Genomic DNA, 21,352 nt, shown 5'->3' on the forward strand with positions numbered 1-21,352 from the left:
TCTAGGTTTTTATCAGTTTAATACAGTCTTGTCTGACTGGTTCCCCATCCTCCCTTGCAGACATTGGGATGTAGAATTGACTATTATGGTGTAAGTAGCAAGTAATGGAAACAGCCTTTTCATTCTAGGATGCTTCACAAAATTCAGCTGAGAAGGTCATGAACTTTTAAAAATAGTGGTTGATGTCAGAACATTGTATTTTAAGGGTTCTATCTGTTATGCCTTTATATTTGTTTTCTGTGCTTTACATGACATAGCCAAATGTGCTTGGCACTTTGCATGACATATCCAAATGTACTTGGCACTTCACATGACATAGCCAAATGTACTTGGAACTTTGCATGACATAGCCAAATGTACTTGGCACTTTACATGACATTGCCAAATGTACTTGGCATTTTACATGACATAGTCAAATGTACTTGGCACTTTGCATGACATAACCAAATGTACTTGGCACTTTGCACGACATAGCCAAAATGTATTTGGCACTTTGCATGACAGGCAGGATTATACTGACATGCTATTAAGCTCAGTATACATGTATGGATATTGTCTGATTTACTGCTCATTTAAATGAACATTTTGTGGTCAGTGGGTTATAATTAGATACCACATGGCAACTATGACTTGTTAAATAAGGTAATGGAAGGCCAATTGTGTTACAATTTGTAAATTACATGCAAGTTTAATTATAGTTATAGCACAGGTTTCACATTTTAGTTTGCAATTATAGCACAGGTTTCACATTTCAGTTTGAAAATATTTATAGCACAGGTTTCACATTTTAATCTCAATACAATTATAGCCCAACATGTAAATTTAAGAAAGTAATTGCATGGTGTTAGATTTTGATGTACTGTGAATTCACTATTTTTCTGGGATAAGAGCTTTTGTGGTCAGTGTGGGTCACTGCATAACATGAATTTAAAGTACCAGCAAAAAAATTAATTTTCTGTGGAATCAGTATGACTCCATCCATCAGTCAATGGATTTAAGTACCAAGAAAACCATGAAAACACACAGGAGATCAATTAATTGAAATTAACTAAATTTGAATAATGGGTCAATAGTTGAGCAGCTTCCTGTTATAGATGAAACATAGTAACAAGATAGTTGATTTAGTCTACCAGCTGCCTTGAATTAGATGAGCTAACGTTTTTTAGAAAGGGTGTGCCAATTTCTACTGCTTTATATCCAAATGTAAAATATTAAATGAAAAGGTGCTTAAGTGACAGCAATCAAATTAATGTCAGAACAAATGTGAAAAGTGAATTCTCCCACTAAATCAAATAAGGGAAAGTCAGAAAGTTTGAGGGAGAAATAGGAAGAAGAGAATTGTAAAATAATATGGTTTTCATTAACAATTTCTGATATCAAGTATTTTCCATTGTAGAAGGAAATTTTTGTTTTTGCATAAATTTAAACAGCATGTTGAACTGCTACACATTCGTTTATTTATTTTGTATACACATTCATTTATTTATTTTGTAGAATGTCTTTGAGAAAAGTTTTTGTATAATGTCTTTGAGAAAAGTTTTTGTATAATGTCTTTGCGGAAAGTTTTTGTATAATGTCTTTGAGGAAAGTTTTTGTATAATGTCTTTGAGAAAAGTTTTTGTATAATGTCTTTGAGGAAAGTTTTTTTTATACCAGCAGTAAACTGATGTGAGCAGAACAATAACTGAAGACAGAAAATATGATAAATTTTGTTTTTTTGCAAAATAATCTTAAACTCCATGGAAAATATTAAGATCTATTTATTAGTGTAATTATGTATTATATATTTATATATTAATTATGTATATTTATATATTTATTTGTGTGTTAGCTTTCTATTCAGTGATAACATTAGAACTAAATTACTTACATCATGGTTTATATTTTTATTGTTTAATCAAATGGAAGTCATTGTTTTAAAAACTATTTTTGTCTCATTGTACAGCTGCCCAGTTGGACATTACTGTCCTAGTGGGACAGGCACAGCAATCCGATGTGAAAATGGGACATACCAGGACCAAGTAACGCAGAGCAGTTGCAAAACATGTCCAGCTGGGTATTTTTGTGACAATACTGTTACTTTTGTTGTCCTTGACAATTCCACCACACTTTGCCCCATGGGTTACTATTGTCCATCAGGCACAAGATTTAGCAAGGAATATCCTTGCCCTATCGGCACCTTCAGCAACCGCACAGGTGGGTTATGTAGCAAGTATTTTATATAAGTACTTAAATAAATCTTTGTTTTATTGATGCAAATGACATTTACTTCAGTGATGGTTAGGTAGAACAAAATTCTTTTAAATGGCCTTCTAGTTGAATTGGTTGGTATCAATAATTATTAATGAATGAGTTTGCTATTAATATTGGCGCTTGTACTTTAATTGGTGAATCATTTTTATTCAGGAAATATGTTATATGTCCTAACAAAATCTATAAAAAGTTAAAAGCTAGTAATGTTTTATACCTATTAAGTAATGTTGATATTATATTGAAGGGTCAAATTTAAAGACAGCACATTTTCAAAGCTCAATAAAGTGATAAAAAGTATTAACAAAAAATGCTGCTCTGCACACATATGCATTAAAAATCAAGTCTTAAGAAAATGTTCTTCTTTCTTTATAACACAGGTTTGCAGTCATATAGTCAGTGTACACCATGTTTGAGTAGTTACTATTGCCCACTGCAAGGTATGGAGACCCCAGTCAACCAGTGTGCTGCAGGCTATTTCTGTAAACAGTATGCCAATATCTCAACACCAAACCAAGGTATGTGTAGAGATCCATTAACTTGTTTAAAATCCATAGATGGCAGCTTAATTGATCAGTTTATTGTATAATAACACCTGTTAAAATTGTACACACTTCAAAATTGATTGATGGGGGGGGGATTAAGATGAGTTGTGTGAAGCTTCCCTTATTTTAAGTACTGCAGTGTTTAAGTTTCTTTGCTTATATAAGATTCATTTTCCTTATCAAAACCAGCAGACAACATGATACCTTGGTCATAAAAAGCATGCAATATTTATGAAAGGGTTGTTCCATTTAAACAGGCATAATACCAGAGGAAAGCACATTTTGTAAAACAAATATATGCCAATGTACCCTGATCACTCAAAGAGTTCATGTGACAAAGCTAGAGAATTCTAAATTTCATCTGTGGATGACTACTCCACATTTAGTCCCTTTCCTGTTCCCCTACATTTAGTCTACAGGAGCAGCCCTTATCAAAACATATGCCGACAAATCAAGTTAAGAACCTGGACAATGTCTTCAATAGGGATAATGTGGTCAAGTATAAACTGTCCTAAATAATTACACACGCTGACAAAAAGGTGTGGTCTCGCAAGACAAGTCATAACACTATATATTTAATATGTGCTTTCAAAACAGTGGTCTTTCAAATCATTCAAAGCAGTGGTCTTTCAAATCATTCAAAGCAGTGGTCTTTCAAATCAATCAAAGCAGTGGTCTTTCAGATCATTCAAAGCAGTGGTCTTTCAAATCATTCAAAGCAGTGGTCTTTCAAATCAATCAAAGCAGTGGTCTTTCAAATCATTCAAAGCAGTGGTCTTTCAAATAATTCAAAGCAGTGGTCTTTCAATACAAATTTCACTGTAGTAACAGAAGTAGTAAAATATTGTGATCCATGCTCCATAGTAAATTTTTTGTCTGTTTTTTATTCTTCAGGTGAGGATGCTAACATCTGTCCAAAGGGGTATTACTGTCCAGTGGGTACTGCGGACCCAGTGGGCTGCCCCAAGGGCACGTATGGCAACCGGACTGGCCTTAAGGTAGAGTCAGACTGCACTATTTGCCCATCAGGTAGCTATTGTCAGGATACAGCCATGACTAGCACCAGTGGACGGTGCTCTCCAGGGTAAGAGATTCACAAGAATCACAGCAATTATTACCATATCTGTCAGTGTAGGAAATTAACTTTCAGAATCATCTAGACTTTGTTCAGAAACTTATTATCACCAAATGTCAAAGTCAGACATGTGCCAGTACACATCTAGTATTATTGCCTAAAAAGTTATAAGGAAATCTTTATCAGATTCACAATTGTATGATTGATGGACATTCAAGTCAAATGTCTGTCTCTTATATGACTGACACTTTGTGTGTGTGTGTGTATATATATATATATATATATATATATATATATATATATATATACACACACACACACACATATACACACACACACACACACACACACACTAAAATAGACATAACTTATCATTTTTAACTCTACTGGTCATAGATCAGAGAATATATGCAGTACTATTTCGCCATCATCTGTGACTGCCATTGGTCATCCATTAACAAAAACTTGTTATCTCTACTCCTAAACCGTTGTGAGGATTTTGTGTTACACACATTTTCATCCTGAGATACAGTTGATCTTAAATGAAAATGGTGCTCCTGTTACCCAGTATGGTGTCCATCTTGAAAATCTTCTTGGTCATAACAGTATGTGCTTTTCACTGAAAGATATGATGTGCAGTTGGTCCTGAATGCAGACAATGGTCCTTAGACATCCAATATGGCCAACAAAGTGACCATCTTAAAAACCTTTTCGTCACTACTTCTCCAGTGGATGGTCCTATGGACATGGGATTTTCACTAAAATGCTTTGCATGATGTTGGTCCCAATTGAACATATTTTCAATCAGACATGACATGTCTGTCATGGTGGGTGGTCATCTTGAACATATTGTTATCGCTACTGAAAAGACCTAAGTCCTAATGAAGATATTGCCCTTTGGACTTACAACACAAAATTTTTGATTTATGTTACTTCTGACCACTTAGATAAATTGACATGGAGTTAGTTGAAAAGAATAAAAGAACAGAAGAAATGGTTGCATCTTAGCTTCAGAGACATATTTAGGCAAGTAGGGTATTTGTCCCCTTGAACTTTTTTCCAGCAATTTTTATGAAATTCCACAGTGGTAGTAAGAAACCAATATCATAAAAAACCTCATATCTGGTTTTGAACTCATTGATGGAATTTCTCTATATTTTGCTGGTACTACAATGTATGTAATTATTTTGACATGCTTGCGTGCTGATTTGCTTACTGAGCATCATTAGCTAACTAATACAGTGTTTATTTATTGTAGTTACTACTGTCAGGCAGGTTCCAACAGCTCTCAGCCTCTTATATGCTCAGTTGGGCATTATTGTCCAGAAGGCTCTAGTTCCCCCACACCTTGTCCTTTGGGCATGTTCAGTGACAGCCAGGGCAATGCTAATGTGTCTCAGTGCAAAGCCTGTCCTGAAGGAAAATACTGCAATGGTACAGGTAAGAATTTAATTGATTAACATTTCATGCCAAATTGTAAAGGAAAATACTGCAGTGGTACAGGTAAGAATTTAATTGATTGATATTTCATGCCAAATTTTATTTGCTATTGCATGGTCTAAACCCAACTACAACATAACACTCTCACACTCTGATGTAAGACGTGGAGTTTCTTTACCACTTTTATAAAATTGTATGCAAATGCTTTTGCCGTCAGTATGTTAGTTCTTCGTTTATGAGATGATGACATCACTACAGTTGATTAGTGATACTTTTTCTGCCAAATCTGAATTTTAACAGTCAGAAAGACAATTCAGTTTCATTGTATGTGATTCTTTTTTACAAAGTAGTCTGAACATTTCTTGCCTGTCAAATAAAGAGTCATTTGAAAGCTAGTAAAATAATGTTACTTGACTTTTCTAGGCCTATCTTCATATGTTGGGGACTGCAGTCCAGGTTTCTACTGTCCAGGAGGTAACAGTGTACCCAACCCACTGGCCACGCCCTGTCCTATTGGCCTATACTGTCCTGCTGGAACTGGAACACCTGTCCCATGTGAACCTGGGACATTCACAAACTTTACTAAGGCACATCAGTGTATAACCTGTCCAGCTGGATTCTACTGTGTGCCAGAGGAAGTCAAAGCAGGTGAGATATGAATGGATGTTCATTTGATAATTAATTTATGAAATGAATTATATGAACTTCAGTGAGGTCATTATAGTGACCGGCACTTTTACCTTGTTAACAGTTATATATAAATATCATATTTACTGCAGAGACCCTGCTTAAGCAATAGAAATTGTGAATTGTTGAATTTATTTTGAATCTGGTGCTTCATTATTGCAGGGCCGTATGAATGTTCTAACATCTTTTTGATAACATTGAGAGAGAGCAGACCAGTTACTTTATTTTATAAATGTTTAGGCCATATACAATTTTTTTAATATATAATTATCATGATTAGCATAGATCGTGGTATGTTAAAAGTACTTAATGCCTACACATGAAATTACTGCATGACTAAACACCCAATACACAATATTGCATGCCTAAACACCAAAAACTCTGCATGGCTAAACACATTAATGCGTGCCTAAACACCAGAATTGAAAATAAATGAAAATTAGCTGGAAACAAATTTTAATAGGACCAGAAATATATGAAGTGCAACTGGAAATGAATGTAAATGAACCATATATTATAAACCTGAAGGTACATACTGTAGCATGATTCTAATTTAATGCCAATGCAAGTTAATTGTTGACAGTGTGGAATGAGATTTCAAGTTCTTGCGTCCTTTTTGTGTATACTCAATTTTCCAATGATCTATTGCAAATCCTAAGTAAAACTCCATCAAGTTAACAAATTCTGTAAAATAGCCAGAAATAGTTCCTAAACATAAAACAAGGTTTCTTTTAAGCATTGAACCTGTTGTGGTTCAAAAATACAAATTTATACTAGATTATAAATCACACTTTATTATAGACCAGAACAACAATTCACCTGTACAACAGCCTATGGGGAAATACCAAACTGTCCTCTTAACTATTATATGTAGGTTTTGAGCAAAAATGTTAAATCATCTTAAATTGTATAATGTTGCTGCAGAGTTGGTTTCCAGGCTCCATGAGAATGTTTTGTTTGTAGTAATTTTAAAAAATTTGTGATTTAAAGAATTACATTATGAATTACATTATGAGACTATGTTATTGTTATGTATATCTATATTGTGTATTATGAGAATATATTATTAGTATGTATATCTATTTTGTTTGTTATGAAAATATGTTATATTGATGTGCTTTTATGTTTTTCTTTAAAGGAATCTCTAGTTCAGGTTACAGCCTTTGCCCAGCTGGTTTCTATTGTCCAGCAGGCACTGGTCGCAATTGGACAGCTTGCCCACCAGGTACATTCAGTAACACCAAAGGTCTAGATGAGGAACGGGACTGTCAGCAATGCACAGGAGGAAAATACTGTGATGTTTACAACCTAACAGCCCCTGCAGGAGACTGTGCACCAGGGTTTTATTGCACACTTGGAGTCAACATTCCTACACCATCAGGCAGCAACAATACAGGGATTGGTGGAATTTGCCCACTCGGATTCAAGTGTCCAAGCAGAACAGTTGTTCCAGTAGGATGCAGTGCTGGGACTTATCAGGTACATTGATAGCATCCAGGCAGAACAGTCATTCCTATGGAATATAATGCTTAGACTTGTCAGGTACATTGATAGTTTCCAGGCCGAACTGTCATTCCTATGTAATGTAATGCTGAGACTTGTCAGGTACATTGATAGTATCCAGGCAGAACAGTCACTTCTGTGGAATGTAATGCTGAGACTTGTCAGGTACATTGATAGTTTCCAGGCAGAACTGTCATTCCTATGGAATGTAATGCTGAGACTTGTCAGGTACATTGATAACGTCCAGGCATAACAGTCATTCCTATGGAATGTAATGCTGAGACTTGGCAGGTACATTGATAGCGTCCAGGCAGAAAAGTTATTCCTATGGAATGTAATGCTGAGACTTGTCAGATACATTGATAGCGTCCAGGCAGAACAGTCATTCCTATGGAATGTAATGCTGAGACTTTTCAGGTACATTTATTATGATTATTTAGTATGGGAATAATGAAAATCTGGTTTTGGTGTATTATTCTTTCAAGTCCAGTGGACTTCCTTTACATTGGATCGGCAGGAAGTTAAATAATTAACATTAAGGTAATTGACATTATGCTTGATTTATAGTGTTAAGAAAGGGATTACAAATGCTTGATCTTTGCCTCTCCATAGTTGCTTATAGTAGCCTCCCTCCAATGCCACAAACAAATTCAAACTGCTATATTGTATCTTACATACAAATTGATAATGCTAGATTGTCGGCTTTCCATTACTGCAAATAAATTTACATTTTTCAGGACAAGCAAGGCCAAGCAGACTGCAATACTTGTCCAGCTGGGTATTACTGTGTGGCTAACAGCACCACCTACACTGACCAGTTGTGTCCATCCGGTCATTACTGCACATCTGGCACACAATACAGTACACAGTACAAATGTCCTGCTGGCACTTTCAACAATCTTACAGGTAGGTCTTTCCAGGTAATAAGGTAGTATGTACACAGACATAGTAAAAATACACAACCACCTTCACTGACCAGTCATGCCCTTTGGGTCATTATGCACTGTACTGCTGACACATTCAACAATCTTACAGGTAGGTCTTTCCAGGTAATAAGGTAGTATGTACACAGACATAGTAAAAATACACAACCACCTTCACTGACCAGTCATGTCCTTTGGGTCATTATACACTGTACTGCTAACACATTCAACAATCTTACAGGTGTTTTCTTGCAGTATACCAATTGACTGTCGATGTAATACAGTACCTACTACACTGACCAGTCCCTATTCATTGATTCACTACTGTATACATGCCACACAATACAGTACACAGTAGCAATTTGCTGCTGACACATTCAACAATGGGTCTGCTGAATCTTCCCTAGTAATACAGATAAACTGACACAGTAATATAACACCACCTACATTAACCAGTCTTGTCCATTGGGTTTCTGCTTTCCACTGTACATGCAATACAATGCACATAACCCATATCCGTCTTTCACTTTCAACAATCCTACAGGTAAGACTTTAATAGTAATACAGAACCACTTGTGCTGACCTTTCTTATTATTACTGCCCATCTGGCACAAAACACAAATTCAAAGAACATGTGTCCTACTGTTACTTTCAGTTTCTGTTCTGGCATTGTTTGCTGACTGGTTTTGTGTCCTAATTTTAGACTGATCGATCCAAAATGAGTCTGGAATCAACCGATTACACCTAGTAACCAGTCATCTTATTGTTTCAAGATAGGTGATCTTTTCTTTTTGCCAGATTTTTGTCTGCTAAATCATCAGTTTAATAACAAATAGAAAATATTTCTCTAGTGGGAAGACCAAAAAACATTTAGATTGTTTGACAAGGATATCATCACATTTTGTAATTTGTATATGCTCACTACAAGATATAGTGTTATATGTTATTCCATTATCTACAGTTACCAAACCTTGTGGATAACTCATGCATGAAGTGAGAAAGAAGCTTATTGAGCTTAGGTTCAAAATATTAAATGTCAAGGCCACAGTCATTAAAAGAGGAAAAATAGTTTCTGCACAGTAACTTCTCCAGTCTGCTATAACTAAACTTTATTGATGGTTTGTATTTTGGGTAGGAAAGAAACCTGGTGATTCTGGGGTCAAAATGTCAAAGGTCAAGGTCACTTTGACAGAAAGAATGCAAATGATTTGCACACAGTGACATTGCTTATATATCACATACCTGGACATATCTTTGTGGATTATTTACACTGGTAATAAGGAAGAGGCCTATCAAGTTTGGAATAAATTGTTAAAGGTTTAGGTCACTGACTGATGAAGACAACTTTTTTGCACAGAAAGTCACTTGTTAGCAGTGTACCTTCATGAAAGCCAGCAGATGGGTTATACATTTGGTAAGAAAGAAGCTTGTCAGTTTTGGAATCAAAGGGTAAATGATCAAGGCATGTGTGACTCAAATAAGAAAAATGTTTTTGTACAGTAATTTTCAGCTGAGTGATTGTAATTAAGGTATGGAAGAGGCCTATTGATATGGGGGTCAAAAGGCCAGAGGTCAAAGTCATTATAGCTCAGAGCAGATATGTTTAGCTGAATACTGTTTGTTCTAGATCTCGCTAATTCATCATTGGTCTGCACCTGGGGTAATAATTAAAACTATAAATAATGGGGTCCTAAAGTAAAATGTCATGGTCATAGTAGGTCTAATAATAGTAGTTTCTGCACATTAAAATTAGTGTGTTAAGTTCCTGCATGGGGACTATTAAGGGGCAGGTAAATAATGTGTGGTTCACAGTACTCTTGTAAACTAGATCTCTGTCTTTGTTTCAGGTCAACAAAGTGTGTCAGGTTGCATATCCTGCACACCTGGGTGGTATTGCGCCTCAACTGGACTCAGCGAGCCCACAGGGCAGTGTGATCCAGGATGGTACTGCTCCCTTGGCTCTTCAGTACAACAGCCATCTAGTCCTAAGGGAGGAAGATGTACGACTGGTAAGGTTCCATGCGAAATGGGTTTGTATATACCATTCCAGTAATCTTTCAGTGAAAAGTATTTTCTAAAGGATCTTTTAGTAATTATTTTTAGTCCGTACAAGTTTGCAATTTACAATGTATTGGCATGTTATCAGCCAAAATGTTCACCCCTGTGAGTCCATATATCTACTTCTCGCTACTTCTACCTAGTGACAAACATTTGCATTACATGGACCTTGATTCTTCATTGTAAACAATGGAAAGAAGATGGTAGATTATTAAGACTTATAAGATTCCATTGCAGCCAGAATTTGAATGAATTCATTTTAGTTTAAAGCAGTAATAATTTCACAATTCCATTTGAAAACTCTATAATCATAGGACAAGCAGTCAATTTAAAAACATTATAATCAGCAAATGATCTAGACACAAATCCACAGGACAGTCAATTCAATCCATTTGCTTTAACACACAGATATGCATCTATTTATAGGTCATTTTTGCTCAATGAATGCCCTGTCCCATGGCTGTTTGCCAGGTCAATATTGTAAAATATATTTGATATAATACTCTTACAAATGTCTATTTATAGGTCAGTATTGTCCAAAAGGAAGCTTTACTCCTCTTGGCTGTGACCCAGGTCAATATTGTAACACAAATATGATGTCATCCCCAGCAGGAAATTGCTCTGCAGGGTACTACTGTAGTGGAAATGCCACCACAGCCACGCCTATTAGTACTGGTACTGGAGGTAAGCACACTTTTATTACATTTGAATATAAATATATATATATATATATATATATATATATATATATATATATATATATATATATAAAATGAAGTGTTCTCTATACTTGGCAAGATTATGCAGAAATGATTACTTGACAGACAAGCTTCTGAACATGAAACCTATCATTGGAGAATGGAATACCCCTCACATAGAATTAATGGCATGCCCCTTATATAGAGTCAATGGCATGCCCCTCACATATAATCAGTGGCATGCCCCTCACATAGAAACATGCCTTACATAGAGTCAATTGCATGCCCCTCATATAGAATCAATAGTATGCCCCTCACATAGAATCAATGGCATGCCCCTCATATAGAATCAATGGCATGCCCCTCACATATAATCAATGGCATGCCCCTCATATAGAATCAATGGCATGCCCCTCACATATAATCAATGGCATGCCCCTCATATAGAATCAATGGCATGCCCCTCATATAGAATCACTGGCACGCCCCTTATATAGAATCAATGGCATGCCCCTCACATAGAATCAACAGCCAGGTTAATGTATTGTGTTCATCACATATGGAATAGACCTGACTCCTGCATATTTCCTGAAGTGTGAACCTTGACAGGACAACATTCCCTACCAGTGTCCAATGACAATGGAACACATTTTTATCAAGTCAGACAAAAGTTTTCAAACTTGACCCAATTAAATAACTTTGATATGATGTACAATTCAAGAAAATCTTGGACTTTTTTAGGGAGTGTGGTCTGCTTAAAAGTTTTTGATGTAGTACTTAAGGGTTCTATATTTGTTACCTTTATTTTCTTTTGTTGTATATATCTGTTTCAGTATATTTTTTTTAAATGTACCTTTCTATTTGATTTTGTTATACTCTGTATTTATTTTTTATTTGGAAGGGTTTATCTTCACAAAGCTCTCTTAGATGTTTGGGATCTTTACAATTTTAGAACATACTTCTTAATCAGCACCATATAGTCATTAATGTGCTGATGTTCCATTGAAACATATATATTCAGCCATGCACACATAATTTAGATGTTTTTGATAAATCATGCAGTGGTTTATTGTTTAATACTTTGCTTATAATAACTCTGATATTTCTTTGAAATTTCACACAATTCTTCACTTATAGTATGCATCAAGAAAGTGCCATAGAGCGGCATTTTAGTACACATGTCAAGCAAGTGACAATGAGGGGCAGTTTAGTACACATGTCAAGCAGGTGACATAGAGGGGCATTTCAGTACACATGTCAAGCAGGTGACAATGAGGGACATTTTAGTACACATGTCAAGCAGGTGCCATAGAGGGGCATTTTAGTACACATGTCAAGCAAGTGCCATAGAGGGGCATTAGAGTACACATGTCAAGCAGGTGACAATGAGGGGCATTTTAGTACACATGTCAAGCAGGTGCCATAGAGGGGCATTAGAGTACACATGCACCAAGCAGGTGACATAGAGGGGCATTTTAGTACACATGTCAAGCAGGTAACATAGAGGGGCATTTTAGTACACATGTCAAGCAGTTGACAATGAGGGGCATTTTAGTACACATGTCAAGCAGGTGATAATGAGAGGCATTTTAGTACACATGTCAAGCAGGTGACATAGAGGGGCATTTGAGTACACATGTCAAGCAGGTGACAATGAGGGGCATTTTAGTACACATGTCAAGCAGGTGATAATGAGAGGTATTTTAGTACACATGTCAAGCAGGTGACATAGAGGGGCATTTGAGTACACATGTCAAGCAAGTGCCATAGAGGGGCATTAGAGTACACATGTCAAGCAGGTGACAATGAGGGGCATTTTAGTACACATGTCAAGCAGGTGCCATAGAGGGGCATTTTAGTACACATGCACCAAGCAGGTGACATAGAGGGGCATTTTAGTACACATGTCAAGCAGGTAACATAGAGGGGCATTTTAGTACACATATCAAGCAGGTAACATAGAGGGGCATGTCAGTACACATATCAAGCAGGTGCCATAGAGGGGCATTTCAGTACACATGTCAATCAGGTGCCATAGAGGGGCATTTCAGTACACATATCAAGCAGGTGACAATGAGAGGCATTTTAGTACACATGTCAAGCAGGTGCCATAGAGGGGCATTTTAGTACACATGTCAAGCAGGTGACAGTGAGGGGCATTTTAGTACACATGTCAAGCAGGTGCCATAGAGGGGCATTTTAGTACACATGTCAAGCAGGTGCCATAGAGGGGCATTTTAGTACACATGTCAAGCAGGTGATAATGAGAGGCATTTTAGTACACTTGTCAAGCAGGTGACATAGAGGGGCATTTTAGTACACATGTCAAGCAGGTGCCATAGAGGGGCATTAGAGTACACATGTCAAGCAGGTGACAATGAGGGGCATTTTAGTACACATGTCAAGCAGGTGACATAGAGGGGCATTTCAGTACACATGTCAAGCAGGTGACAATGAGAGGCATTTTAGTACACATGTCAAGCAGGTGCCATAGAGGGGCATTTTAGTACACATGTCAAGCAAGTGCCATAGAGGGGCATTAGAGTACACATGTCAAGCAGGTGACAATGAGGGGCATTTTAGTACACATGTCAAGCAGGTGCCATAGAGGGGCATTTTAGTACACATGTCAAGCAGGTAACATAGAGGGGCATTTTAGTACACATGTCAAGCAGTTGACAATGAGGGGCATTTTAGTACACATGTCAAGCAGGTGATAATGAGAGGTATTTTAGTACACATGTCAAGCAGGTGACATAGAGGGGCATTTGAGTACACATGTCAAGCAGGTGCCATAGAGGGGCATTTTAGTACACATGTCAAGCAGGTGCCATAGAGGGGCATTTTAGTACACATGCACCAAGCAGGTGACATAGAGGGGCATTTTAGTACACATGTCAAGCAGGTGATAATGAGAGGTATTTTAGTACACATGTCAAGCAGGTCACATAGAGGGGCATGTCAGTACACATATCAAGCAGGTGCCATAGAGGGGCATTTCAGTACACATATCAAGCAGGTGCCATAGAGGGGCATTTCAGTACACATATCAGGCAGGTAACATAGAGGGGCATTTCAGTACACATATCAAGCAGGTGATATAGAGGGTCATTTTAGTACACATGTCCAGCAGGTGCCATAGTGGTACATTTGAGTACAAATATCAAACAAGTACCATATGGGTATACATTTTAGTAGTTTCGTTAAAAATGCCATTATCATTGTCACTTACATTAGTAGACTGGGGTAGGGATTTTCACAGATCACTGTTTGTTTTTAAATTTACAGGTTGTAAAATCCACAAAGTCCATGAAAATTGGTACACCAGAAGTACACTGGGGGGAGGGGGTGATAAGGGGTGGTCTTCCAAATTAAGTTAAACTGTATGGATTCTTTATTTGCTGGGGGCTTGTCATTTCTTGTGGCTTGTGTAACCACATTTCATATTCTATACATATCAGACAATACACTTTCACATGCACACTCCGATAAAGAATGTATGATACAATTTCAGGTAACCGATGCCCCCCAGGGTATTATTGTCCAGCAGGCAGCTCAGCACCTATTCCATGCCCTCCAGGTTATTACTACCCTAGTTACATGGCTCAGTCCTTGTCCTACTGCATTCCATGCACAGCAGGCAGATATTGTAATGGAAGTGGACTTTCAGCAGTAAGTGGATACTGTGATGCAGGTAAGGAATTTAGCTTATAGTAGTAACCTTATTATTTTCATAATGGTCATAATATTCCCCAGGGCTTCCCCTACTGCTTCTGATGTATCGCCAACCTGCAGTAGGAAGAGCCTGTGATGCATGTGAGGAACACACCTTACACTAATTGGTTCAGGTTATTTTAATTTCACCTTAAAATAAATTACCCAAAATGTACACTACTACATCCAATGTAAAATGTGTAAATGCTGTAGCAGATGACTATCACTTTTCATTGTTGGGGTATCACTTTTCAGTGTCAGGGTATCACTGTTGCAGTACCTGGAGTATCACTTTTCATTGTTGGGGTATCACTGTTTCAGTACCTGGGGTATCACTTTTCATTGTTGGGGTAACACTTTTCAGTGTCGGGGTATCACTGTTGCAGTACCTGGGGTATCACTTTTCATTGTTGGGGTATCACTGTTTCAGTACCTGGGGTATCGCTTTTCAGTGTCGGGGTATCACTGTTTCAGTACCTGGGGTATCACTGTTTCAGTGTTAGGGCATCACTTTTCAGTGCCGAGGGTATCATTGTTTCATTTTTTGTGTTAACATTTTATTTTGAAAAGTAGTATTAACACAATGCATTACTGCCAGGAAACAAGATTAGTTTTTTGTAGAATCCCACTTAAACATGAAACTTGATGTTACTCCCTCTTTATAATGCTGTCCCTCATTATAATGCTGTCCACAACAAAATTATGTATTTAGACATCATGCCTAATATGATGAAATCTTCAACAAGTATCGGAAAAAGAAAATATTTGTATTCATACATTATGTCTAACATAATAAGGTCTCCAGAAAAAGCAAATTTGTTATTCAGACATTGTTTGAAATTTTACTGTTAAAGGAAGTTGACATTCAATCACATGCAAACTAACTGAACTGGACCCGTTACATCAGAGTATGGAATTTTTAGGTTCCCTTATGTTCCTATAATGGAGCCCCAGCTATAAATATTTCTAAATTATTCAGAATTCACATTTTAGATCTACTTGTAAAGTTTCATTTCCAGCTGTCCCATATTCATCCCAAAAAGAATGCATGTTTGCCCTATTCTCAGTCACCAATAAAAACTACCTGAAGAATTAACATTTAATTTTAAACTCACTGGACACATGTTTGTTCCATTTCAGGCTATTACTGTCCGGCTGGACAATCTGTTCCAAATCCAAGTGCATATGAGTGTCCAGCTGGGTACATGTGTCCCACTGGGTCCACAAACTATTCACTTTGTTCATCTGGGACATACCAGGATGAAACAGGACAGTCCACATGTAAAGCGTGTCCTGCTGGATATTTTTGTAACAGTATATATGGACCAATCACCAGCTACACAGCTTACGTTTGTCCATCAGGTATGTAATGATACTCTACTGCTGCAAATGACATTAAACACTGATAATTGGTACAGTATTTCCTTGCAATGATTATTGGTACAGTATTTCCTTGCAATGATTGTTGGTACAGTATTTCCTTGCAATTATTATTGGTACAGTATTTCCTTGCAATGATTATTGGTACAGTATTTCCTTGCAATGATTATTGGTACAGTATTTCCTTGCAATGATTATTGGTACAGTATTTCCTTGCAATGATTATTGGTACAGTATTTCCTTGCAATGAATATTGGTACAGTATTTCCTTGCAATGATTATTGGTACAGTATTTCCTTGGAATTATTATTGGTACAGCATTTCCTTGCAATGATTATTGGTACAGTATTGCCTTGCAATGATTATTGATACAGTATTTCCTTGCAATGATTATTGGTACAGTATTTCCTTGCAATGATTATTGGTACAGTATTTCCTTGCAATTATTACTGGTACAGTATTTCCTTGCAGTGATTATTGGTACAGTATTTCCTTGCAATTATTATTGGTACAGTATTTCCTTGCAATGATCATTGGTACAGTATTTCCTTGCAATGATTATTGGTACAGTATTTCCTTGCAATGATTATTGGTACAGTATTTCCTTGCAATGATTATTGGTACAGTATTTCCTTGCAATGATTATTGGTACAGTATTTCCTTGCAATGATTATTGGTACAGTATTTCCTTGCAATGATTATTGGTACAGTATTTCCTTGTAATGTTTATTGGTACAGTATTTCCTTGCAAAAGGCAATGATTATTGATACAGTATTTCCTTGAAGAAGGCAATTGATACAGTATTTCCTTGCAAAAGGTAATGGTGTCTAATGGAGACTTGTCATTTTAATCAGTTGACAATGTCATAGTGAACTTGTATGCTTCACATATATCATAGTCTGCAGATTCCATAGTAGTTTTCTTGATGACTACCACAGAATACTTATATGTTGGTTTAACTTGGACTTTATTGGGGAAAATTGCATCTTGACCAAAGAGAAATGTCAGATTATTGAGGTTGAAGTCAGCAACCCACTCAAAACAGCATCACAACCCAGTTTTGGGTTGCAACCCATGGGTTAAGAACCACTGATCTAATACAGATTCAGGTTCTCTGTATTTAAAACAAAGTTTTGGATGATCAAATATAACAAGTGCACAAAAATAGACCAATCATATTTCTAATGATCCCAAGTAAACAGGTTTGTTTTATAAGGAATGAAGATCTCATGCTTCTTTTACAAGTGTGCACTAGTTGAAAAGAAAACACCCATGGGTTAAGCCTGTAGACAGAATGTTATCTCATCTCTAATATGAAGAAATATTTAGGAAATGGTAATATGAGGTTACTGCAATAGTCCATAGGAATTTGATGTAATTGTTCACTAATATACCTGATGTTGTTGTTGTTGTAGGGTTTAATGCCATTTTTCAGCACATGATAGGCTATACATGGCAGCCAGCATTAATGGTGGAGGAAGAACCCGGGAAAACCTTGGAAAGAACCACTGGCCCATGAGAAGCTACTGGCAAGCTTTTTCACATACTCACATTAGCTGAATCCGAGACTCGAACCCACGCAGACAGAGGTGTGATGGCAGTGATTTGTAACGGAGAGTGCTTTAGACCACTCGGCCACTCAGGGCCCCTATTTACCTCATGTAATAAGCATTTAATAAATTGATGCTAGATGAAGAAATAAGGTATACAAGGCCCCTAAAAGGGTCCACACAGTTCTAACCAGGGGTCTCCGGAGTGTCTGTTTTGTGTCTCTTTTCTTGGAAGGCTGCAGAAAATGCTAATGCCTCTATGTATTTATTTCAGGTTTCTACTGCCCTAATGGAACCAAATCATCCAGTCAGTATCCGTGCCCAGCTGGAACCTTCAATAACATCACTGGTCTGAAAGCTTCTTCTGAATGCTTCCCTTGCCTTGGTAGGTTTAATGAAAAGAATTTAGTTTTGTGATTATAGTTCAGGCAGTACAATTAACTCTTGCATATGAAGATGCAATCTCAACATACTGTATTTATTTTTGTTCAAGCTGGATCTTGCTGCAAGCTAAATAAATCCATATCTGCCATCACATAATGTGATGGCAAATCTGGGTCTGAACAGTTCGTAAAAACTAATTAGTGGAACAAACAAGACAGACGCTGATCTGCTGGCACATGACATGAAGAAAGATGAGTGTTTATTTTGTTTGCAGTTACATGTGGCTTAGGTGTGAGTATATCTGAGTGGTTTGTTTTGGTACATTGGTTTGTTTTGGTACATTAGTTTGTTTTGGTACACCTCTGACCATGCATTGATGGGACAAGAAAAGTGGTCTTCTTCATGAGGGAAATGTTTAGGCAAGAACAAAGATGGCAACCTCTTGTCAGAAATCTTGCTTCAGTTCATAGACTTTTACAATATTTGGCAGCTCCAGGTGTATTCTGTCAAAGTGACAGGAACCTTTTGTTATACTTTGATCAAAGCAACAAAATCATGCCTTTACAATCCAGGTCACCAAAATGGCATAAGAATGAATGATGCAAAATATGTCTTGGTTATATCCCAGGCTTCTATGTAAGTACAGTAGCAAAATTTGTATGTTATATAACAGTGATTGTCAACAAATAAGTTCCCACATTTCAATTTACAAAACTAATAAACTTTTTTAAATAAAATACAATTTTTTTAAAAGTTTGAATTGTTGTAAAAGTTTATTTTCAATTTTAGTAAATTTAGCTTAATTCTTTTATTGGTAATTGAACTTATGTAATGTAGACACAGATTAACATTTGAACTTAAGATTAGTTTGGAAAGATATATTCAACCATGTGGACTTGAGATTAATCTGGAAAGATGATAGCAACAATTTAGACTTGAGATTAATCTGGAAAGATGATAGCAACAATATAGACTTGAGATTAATTTGGAAAGACGATAGCAACAGTATAGACTTGAGATTAATCTGGAAAGATGATAGCAACAGTATAGACTTGAGATTAATCTGGAAAGATGATAGCAACAATATAGACTTGAGATTAATCTGGAAAGATGATAGCAACAATATAGACTTGAGATTAATTTGGAAAGATGATAGCAACAGTATAGACTTGAGATTAATTTGGGAAGATGATAGCAACAGTATAGACTTGAGATTAATTTGGAAAGATGAAAGCTACCATGTGGATTTAAAGCAATGAAATGTCATGTTTCCTTAAGCTGATTTTACTTGTTTGGATGCATCCAGTTTTCTGATGTCATCAGTGCAAAAAGGTAGGAATTAACATGCTGTACAAGTTCATTTTTTTTTTGTAATTAAAGAAAGAACTTGTTACAGCTATTAGATGTGTATAATACACTATAATAATGTGTGCTTGGTCATTTATGAAATAAAAACAACAATGATACATTGTTTGCTGTCAGATAATGTGTGCTTGGTAATTTATCAAATAAAAAAAACAATCGTACATTGTTTGCTGTCAGATAATGTGTGCTTGGTAATTTATCAAATAAAAACAACAATCATACATTGTTTGCTGTCAGATAATGTGTGCTTGATAATTTATCAAATAAAAACAACAATCATACATTGTTTGCTGTTGGATAATGTGTGCTTGGTCATTTATCAAATAAAAACAACAACCATACATTGTTTGCTGATGGATAACATGTGCTTGGTAATTTATCAAATAAAAACAACAATCATACATTGTTTGCTGTTGGATAATGTGTGCTTGGTCATTTATCAAATAAAAACAACAACCATACATTGTTTGCTGATGGATAACATGTGCTTGGTAATTTATCAAATAAAAACAACAATCATACATTGTTTGTTGTCGGATAATGTGTGCTTGGTCATTTATCAAATAAAAAAAACAATTGTACATTGTTTGCTGTCGGATAATGTGTGCTTGGTAATTTATCAAATAAAAACAACAATCATACATTGTTTGCTGTCGGATAATGTGTGCTTGGTAATTTGTCAAATAAAAACAACAATCATACATTGTTTGCTGTTGGATAATGTGTGCTTGGTAATTTATCAAATAAAAACAACAATCATACATTGTTTGCTGTCAGATAATGTGTGCTTGGTAATTTGTCAAATAAAAACAACAATCATACATTGTTTGCTGTCAGATAATGTGTGCTTGGTAATTTATCAAATAAAATCAACAATCATAAATTGTTTGCTGTCAGATAATGTGTGCTTGGTAATTTATCAAATAAAAACAACAATCATACATTGTTTGCTGTCGGATAATGTGTGCTTGGTAATTTATCAAAAAAAAACAACAATCATACATTGTTTGCTGTCAGATAATGTGTGCTTGGTAATTTATCAAATAAAAACAACAATCATACATTGTTTGCTGTCGGATGACATTTGCCAGGGTGGCAGACTTTTAATATTCATTATGTAGTGATAAGAAACTCTTTGTATTATAGAAACATTTACAACAGTATGAGTAAGAGTTTTGACTCTGTATCAGCGATATTGACAGTCTTCTTTTAAATAAACTATGCATTTCATCTCACTAATTATTAGTAATGTACTTCTCTTGGGAAAACAACTTTTTAATTTCCTTACCATCATTTTTTTCAGGTGGTTTCTACTGTTCTGGAGGAACTGTATATCCAACAACACTATGTAGCAGTGGATATTACTGTCGCACAGGTGCCATGACAGCTGCTCCGATTCAGGGAAATTATTCTAATGCATGTCCAGCTGGTTACTATTGTCCTCAGGGAACAGAAGAGCCAATCCCGTGTCCGGTCGGCACATTCTCCAACACATTACGCCTGATGAATGAATCTAACTGTACCCCATGTACTCAAGGTAGGCATTTATCAAAATATGCAATTAAAACAATATTTGAAATCATTCTACATGTAAGGTATTACAGGCTACTTTTTTGTCGGATAATTCTCAAAGAATTGGTTTAAAATATTTTTCATAGTTAGCTTGTACAGAATCTGTCTTTTTGATCTAGCAACATTTCATTTCTCCACTGCTTGCATATGTAGTATAATTTCTAAAGTGACGCTGAAGATTAATGAACAAAGTCACAATACTGGTTT

At 36.2% G+C, this 21,352-nt stretch overlaps 1 protein-coding gene across 1 annotated transcript in view; it reads left to right on the forward strand.

The window, feature by feature from the left end:
- LOC149790601 (uncharacterized) overlaps positions 1-21,352 on the forward strand; it is a 400,967-nt gene that overhangs the window by 235,737 nt on the left and 143,878 nt on the right. Inside the window, exons 66-78 of the mRNA XM_089972700.1 lie at positions 1,946-2,196; positions 2,631-2,768; positions 3,690-3,879; positions 5,129-5,310; positions 5,734-5,958; positions 7,136-7,476; positions 8,238-8,406; positions 10,271-10,432; positions 11,007-11,165; positions 14,694-14,873; positions 16,034-16,255; positions 18,099-18,209; positions 20,877-21,110. Of these exons, the coding sequence (XP_089828826.1) occupies positions 1,946-2,196; positions 2,631-2,768; positions 3,690-3,879; positions 5,129-5,310; positions 5,734-5,958; positions 7,136-7,476; positions 8,238-8,406; positions 10,271-10,432; positions 11,007-11,165; positions 14,694-14,873; positions 16,034-16,255; positions 18,099-18,209; positions 20,877-21,110 (2,564 nt within the window). The remainder of the gene's footprint in view (positions 1-1,945; positions 2,197-2,630; positions 2,769-3,689; positions 3,880-5,128; positions 5,311-5,733; positions 5,959-7,135; positions 7,477-8,237; positions 8,407-10,270; positions 10,433-11,006; positions 11,166-14,693; positions 14,874-16,033; positions 16,256-18,098; positions 18,210-20,876; positions 21,111-21,352) is intronic.

This window comes from Sinohyriopsis cumingii, chromosome 10, assembly GCF_028554795.1.
Source record: "Sinohyriopsis cumingii isolate HCF-2022 chromosome 10, ASM2855479v2, whole genome shotgun sequence".
In the NCBI taxonomy this organism is placed as follows: Eukaryota; Metazoa; Mollusca; class Bivalvia; order Unionida; family Unionidae; genus Sinohyriopsis; species Sinohyriopsis cumingii.